We start from the raw sequence: 6,884 nt of genomic DNA, 5'->3' as shown, positions 1-6,884 counted from the left end.
AAAAAAAAAAAAAAAAAAAGGCAGAGGGGTTACTTCCCTGACGGTCCAGTGGTTAAGACTCCGTGCTTCCACTGCAGGGAGTACGGGTTCGATTCCTGGCCGGGGAACTAAGATCCCACATGCCTCACGGTGCAGCAAAAAAACAAAACAAAATAAAAAGGTAGAAGAGACAGCCGTCAAAAAGAACGAAATTTTGCTATTTGCAGCAACATGGATGGACTTGGAGGGTGTCATGCTAAGTGAAATGAGTCAGACAGAGAAAGACAATTACTATACGCTTATGTGTGGAATCTAAAAAATACAAGAAACTAGTGAGTATAACAACACAAAAAGCAGACTCAGAGATATAGAGAACAAACTAGTAGTTACCAGAGGGGAGAGGGAGGAGAAGGGCAACGTGAGGGTCGGGAAGTGGGAGGTACGAACTATTGGGTGTAAGATAGGTTACAGGGATGTACTGTACAGCACCGGGAATAGAGCCAATATTTGTAATAAGTGTAAGTGGACTGTAACCTTTCAAAATTATATTAAAAATTTAAAAATTAAAAAAAAAATAGCACTACCATACAATCCAGCCAAAAAAATAAAAAATGGCAGAGGGGTAGATCAGGAGGGCCCTGCAGCCGGTCTCAGTGGGCAGAGCTGTCCTGACCACCAGCTGCCCGCGGAGGGGCCACTCTGGTACCGCTGCTTGCCTGGGTCTCTGAGGGCTGCAGGGGAGGCTGATGGGACCCAACAGGCTTCTCCTCCTGCCCCCCACACCCAAGGGGGAGCCCTAGGTTCAAGCCTCAGCTCTGTTCAGTGACACTGGCAGGGGTCCAGCTCCCTCTGGGACTCGGTTTCCCCAGGTGTAAAAAGGGAGGGTGGGGCAAGGTGACGTCAACTCACTCAGTGGCCCCCAGGAACCCCATGGAGGGAGACTTCCTCCCTGCCCCCCACCCCGGCAGCTCTGGCTAGGAGGCCCCTGGGCCCACCAAGGGTCCCCTTGCTCCCAGCCTGGCTCAAGCAGCACAGACCCTGTCCTGACTTCAGGGGGTCTGATGGAGATGCAGACATAAAAACCAAGACCCTGGAGGAAGCCCAAAAGGAGAACTCCAATCTCATCTGGGCTTAGGCAAGGCTTCCTGAAAGAAGTGAGGCCAGGCAAAGACTTACAGGGTGACTGGCAGTGGGCTCCCTCCAAAGCACTGCAAGGCTTCCATCTGCTTCTTTTTATGTTTTGAATGAAAAGCTTATGAATTGACTCTGACACCTGCTACAACACAGATGAACCCTGAAGACATGATGCTCAGTGAAAGAAGCCGTCACAAAAGGACAAATACTGTCTGATTCCACTCACAGGGGGTCCCTAGAGGAGTCAGATCCACAGAGACAGAAAGTAGATGGTGGGGGCCAGGGGCTGGGGAGTGAGTGTCTAATGAGTACAGAGTTTCAGTTTTGCAAGATCAAAACAGTTATGGGGTTGGATGGTGGTGATGGTTGCACAACACTGTGAATGTACTTAAAGCCACTGAACTGTACACTTTAAAATGGCCAAGAGGGCCTCGCTGGTGGTGCAGTGGTTAAGAATCCGCCTGCCAACGCAGGGCACATGGGTTCGAGCCCTGGTCCGGGAAGATCCCACATGCCACGGAGCAACTAAGCCCGTGCGCCACAACTACTGAGCCTGCGCTCTAGAGCCCACGAGCCACAACTACTGAGTCTGCATGCCACAGCTACTGAAGCTGCGCACCTAGAGTCCATGCTCTGCAACAAGAGAAGCCACCACAATGGGAAGCCCGCGCACCGCAACGAAGAGTAGCCCCTGCTCGCCACAACTAGAGAAAGCCTGCGTGCAGCAACGAAGACCCAAAACAGCCAAAGGTAAATAAATAAAATAAATAAATTTTAAAAAAATAAAAATAAAATGGCCAAGAAGCTAAATTGTGTTATATCGTAACAATAAAAAAAAATTGGAAAGAAAAGCTTATGAATTAAATTGTCTCAAGTAAACATCATGAAAATACATTAAACTTGAAAAACTGGTGGCCAGATTAAATCTTAATGAGTTAAAGTGGATTTAAATCTGTGTGGGGTTTCCTTAAATCTCTTTTCCTTGGAACTGGTGACAAGTTGGTGAACCAGACAGACTCAGCTCACACGTGGAAGGCTGGCACTGAGGTTTAAATACATTTATCAAATGCTTATGAGGTGGCAAAGCCCCTTGCGGGCACTTTATGTGGACCACAGCCACGTACTCTCAAAACAACCCAGTGAGGAAGGTGTCCCCAGTTTAGAGATACGGGGGTGAAGCAACTTTTCCCAGGATGTACAGGGAGAGAGGCTTCTACTCAGGACCTGAGCCCAGGCACCCTGAGTCCACAGCCAGCCATTTTCTCAAGCAGCCCCCCCAAGATGTGAGCTACTCACCAACATTGGACCTTCAGATTTTACCCAGTAATCTGGAGTTTCTGCTTTTCGTGAAGAATCAGACCTGGCTAGCCAGTTTCCACGTGGTGATTACTGGTTTGTTTATTTGCCCACCTGGCCCCTCTAGGTAGCTGGATTTCTTTTTTGTTTTTTTTTCTGGCCCATGGCTAGTGGGATCTTAGTTCCCCGACCAGAGATCGAACCCAGGCCCCGGCAGTGAAAGCACCAAGCCCTAACCACTGGACCGCCAGGGGATTCCCGCAGTTGGATTTCAGACCCCAGGCAGGGCTGGGAGGAAATCCCTTGGGCCCGAGAGCGAAGAGAGTGAAGGCAAAGATCCCTGCTTGGCCACCACTAACCTCGGTGTGTCCAAGGCCCGGATGACAGTTGAGAGGAGCCGGCCGTCCCTTGAAGTCACCTGTGCCACATACTGGGGTGGCCCGAGGCCCGTGGCCTCCACGACCTTGGAGAAGGCGGGGCTGTCGGAGCAGTCGCACAGGGAGCCAGGGAGGTGACAGCAGTCACCCGTCGTCATGGCCACAGGGAGCCCCGCGTCCTCAGGGCCCAAGGCCCATGGTCCCAGGAGCCTGGGGAGAGGCCGGCAGGAAGATTAAGGGCAAGGTTAGCAAGCCACACACCGAATCCAGCTCTCTGAGCCTCAGTTGCCCAATCTGTACAATGGGGGTTTGGAGGGGGCTGTGAGGATTCAATAAGGTCACACATGCAGCTCAGCCCAGGCCTGGCACATCTCAGGGGCTTGATTATATTACCTCTGACCCTCCTAAGAAAGGCCAGCCCGGCCCAGCCTGCAAAGCATGCAGGTCACCCCCAATATCACCTTTCCAGACATGATAACAGCACCTAACAGTGATTGAACACCTTCTGTGTAGCAGGCCCTGTGCTTGGCGCTTTCCAGGAACAGAACCATGCCCGCCAACCATGTAGAGACTGTTCTCCATGGATTGGATTGCCAGGCCTGGGCTCATACCCACCTTGGAGTGGGCCAGAACTGAGCTAGAAACTTGGCCCAGCAGACCAGGATAGTGAGTCACTTTGACCCTCCTGGTTGACGGCCTCTTGTGGGGCTCTGAACTCCTTGATAACTCAGGCTATCAAGGAAGTGGCCCAGGCTGGGGAGGACCATGGCAGTCTCTGTCCCCACCCACCAGAGCAGCTGCTCTAACCCATGCCTCTGTCCCCAAGGAGAGGCCACCGGAGCAATCTGGAGTCTGCTCTGGGTGGGAGACTTCATCAGGATTCTGTCCCCCACCCCAGGGTCTGACCTGCCAAAAGGAACCCTTGGCAAGCTCTTCTTCCGTCACAGAACCAGCCAGCGAGTCTTGTGTTTCCCTTGGAGAATTTCATGAAAGTAACAGAGGCCTCTTGAAGCCAATACAGGTGCCCTGGAGCTAAGGATCTCTGTCCCAAACTTGTCTCATACTCCACCATTTGTCCCTAGGAACTATGATCCAGAGACCCCCGAAACACTCGCTGAGGTCCCCCCACAATTGTTTTTTACCAACCCTTGCCAGCCAAACTCTGAGACCCAAAGAGGGGCGGGAGGGAAGCAGTGTAAGTCATCGGCTAACTTTTTGCACCAGGACAGTCTGCTGCCAGATCAACAGTCTCTGAACAGCTCAGCCAGAAGACCTCCAGGCTCAGCAGGCCCTTCTGAGCCTCTATAGTTGGGCTGCTGTTGGCCACATAAGCAAGTGTCAGCCCAGAGGCAGGAGGAGGCTGGGAGGAAGGCTGCGTGACTGAGATAACATCCTCAGGGCAGGGGCCAGGCCTGCCATGTTGTGTACACTGCTGTCCCTTCCGAGTGCCTGCAACCAGAATTTCCAGCTCAGAGGCCAGCAGAGAAGTCGCTGGGTTACCCAAGGGAATGCAGGCAGAGGGGAATCCACTCCTCTTGCCCCTCCAAGGATTGGCCTTCACATTTCTGCAAGTAATTGGGCAACACAAGAAACATCACAGCTACTGTATATTTAGTTCTATCATTTCTTTTACTGTCAGGGGAAAAACAAAAACAAAAACACTGGTAAAATCTGCTAATGCAAGGCCTGCAAATCACCAAAATAATAATAGCAGCTACTGTTTATTAAGTACCTACTGCAAGCCGGGTACCGTGCTAAGCTTACTGAACTCAAACAGTTGTTATAAGTGTCCCCTTCAAAGGTCACCTCCCCAGAGAGCCTTTCCCTGACCACTCTGGTCAAAGTGCCATTGGTGTCCACATTATTGCCCTTACAGAATGTACCCCTCTCTGAAATGCTCTTTCCTTTTTTTTTTTTTGAGAGGCCAATGCCGCCTTTATTCCTGAGTCAGCAGATACTGGAGAGGGTGCTCAGGCATACAGCCACAGTGGGATCCCTCTCGATCCATCCAAGAACCAGGTAAAGGCCAGACCCAGGGGGTCCAGTGACTCAGCGGCCTTAGGAACAGCGCAGAAGACTCTCTGCCTACGGGCCTGAAATGCTCTTATTTCCTTTTTTTCTTTTTTGGTCACGCCGCAACGCTTGTGGGATCTTAGCTCCCCGACTAGGGATTGAACCTGGACCCTCAGCAGTGAAAGAACAGAGTCCTAACCACTGGACCGCCAGGGAATTCCCATGAAATGCTCTTATTTCTTCATCTCCTGGTTTAACCACGTCTGTCTTCCACTCATCAGTCTCTCCAGCACCTGGCCCTGTGTCTAGTACAGAGTTCCTGCATTAATTTTTCAGCCCCTCCTCTGTGTAAGTGCAGGGTTGGGAGAGCCAGGTCTCTTGACCCCGCCCCCCAGACCCTGGTCTGCCAGCACCCATGATGGGAATCAGAAATATTTAGAGGCTAGAGATCTGTGCAAAGCACAGAGGCTTGGGCTTGCAAGAGGCCAAACTCGAGGCTGGATGCAAGGATACGGTGGCTGCAGCTCTGGGGCTGCTGGGATGGCAGAGCGAGCCAATGCCTCGAGCAAACTTGGCCCAGTGCTTGAGAGATGGATTTCACTGAGTCTTCACAACAAAACTATGACGTAAGTCCAATAATTACCCCCATTTGACAGGTGAGGAGACTGAGGCTCAGAGAGGGGCAGCTTCTTGCCCAAGATCACACAGCTAAGTCAGGACAGTGCCAGGATTTGAACTTAGTCCAGCGAGTGGGTCTGGGACTCAAGAGATCTGGGTTCTTTTAAGTCCTGCCTCTGTTATTAATGCTGTCTGTCCTGGAACAAGACACTTGGCTTCTCTGGGCCTCATTATTCTCCTTTGTCAAATAAGTTGATGAAGCTAGTGGACTGTGTCTGCTGAGGGCTTCCTGGGAAGGAGCAGCCAGGCTCAATTCCTCCAGCAAAGCTCGCCCGTGGCTAGGCTTGTCTGGGGTGGCGCTGGGGAACAACAACCTTTCCACACCTACCCAGACTCCTTTTTTCTGAGGGTAGGAAACCAAGGGAAGAAGAGTCAGAGGGCCCTAGCTCCCCACAGTGTCATCTCAGTCCAGCTGCTTTGCTCTCTGTGCCTCAGTTTTCTCTTCTGTATAATGGGGGTCCCAGCGAAACCCAGCTCATACATGCATAAATATGAGAAAGTTGATAAATATTAGCTCTTATGATAATTACCGTCATCAGCTTACAGAGCTGTTGGTAGGGTTTGATGAGACAAGGCACAGCCAGTGCCTGGCACACAGTAAGCACTCAACAAATGCTCACTGTTATTATTTTTTAGGATAAACATGGAGCCTGTCAAATGCATTCATTCCTCTTCACTTACCACAGAGAGGCTCCTGTATGCCCTTCAGTACTTGAATGGCCCTGCACTGAAGGCCAGGCTCTAATCGCAGCTCTGATCATTACTCGCTGTGTAGCCCTGGGCAAAAGGCTTGACCTCTCTGAGCCTTGATTCCTCATCCGTATAGCAGGGAACGTTTCTAGTACTTCCACTTAATATTGTCGCTAGAGGACTAAATGACCTAATCCTATAAATTCTGGCTATCCCGTTTTGAGCACCCACGAACAGCCAGGCACTCTGCTAACCAAGTGCCTGGGTCATTATATTTACTATTTTCCTGGCAGAGCCCCTCTGAGGAGGAGGTTGAGGAAGGTGACTGCTCATTTACCGACCACCTACTGTGTGCAGAGCGCTTTCCTCATTTGCCACCTCCTGATTCCTCCCAACAGCCCAATTAGGTTGGTACTAGGGTGACCCTGTTTCACAGATAAGGAGACCGAAGCTCAGAGAGGCACCTACTGTGTGCCGGCCCCCAGAGGACCTCCTGCCTTCTGCAAAGACGGAAATTTGCGATCACCTAGTCCGGAGGAAGGCTGAGGCCGACTGTCCGAGCCCGGCCGTCCCGCCTGGGGGCCGGGCTCGGGCCTCAAACTCGGGGGCGGCCTGCGGATCGGCACCCTCCGGCCCCATCCTCCCGCCCGTTCCTACCTGATCCGCGGCCGGGCCGGGCGGCCGCGCAGGCCCCTCCGCTTGCCCGGGCCCTGGTCC

The 6,884-nt window shown here is 51.9% G+C and overlaps 1 protein-coding gene across 1 annotated transcript in view; it reads right to left on the bottom strand.

Annotated features, from left to right (window-relative positions):
- Positions 1-6,884, bottom strand: part of MARCHF2 (membrane associated ring-CH-type finger 2) — a 14,433-nt gene that overhangs the window by 7,334 nt on the left and 215 nt on the right. The window contains exons 2-3 of the mRNA XM_007460626.1: positions 6,825-6,877; positions 2,769-2,996 (exon numbers count right to left, since the gene is read on the bottom strand). Of these exons, the coding sequence (XP_007460688.1) occupies positions 2,769-2,944 (176 nt within the window). The 5' untranslated portion in view covers positions 2,945-2,996; positions 6,825-6,877. The remainder of the gene's footprint in view (positions 1-2,768; positions 2,997-6,824; positions 6,878-6,884) is intronic.

This window comes from Lipotes vexillifer, unplaced genomic scaffold, assembly GCF_000442215.2.
Source record: "Lipotes vexillifer unplaced genomic scaffold, Lipotes_vexillifer_v1.1 scaffold1011, whole genome shotgun sequence".
Classification (NCBI taxonomy): domain Eukaryota; kingdom Metazoa; phylum Chordata; class Mammalia; order Artiodactyla; family Lipotidae; genus Lipotes; species Lipotes vexillifer.
The sequence above is the reverse complement of the archived record's forward strand: the minus strand, read 5'-3'. Positions and strand labels throughout refer to the sequence as shown.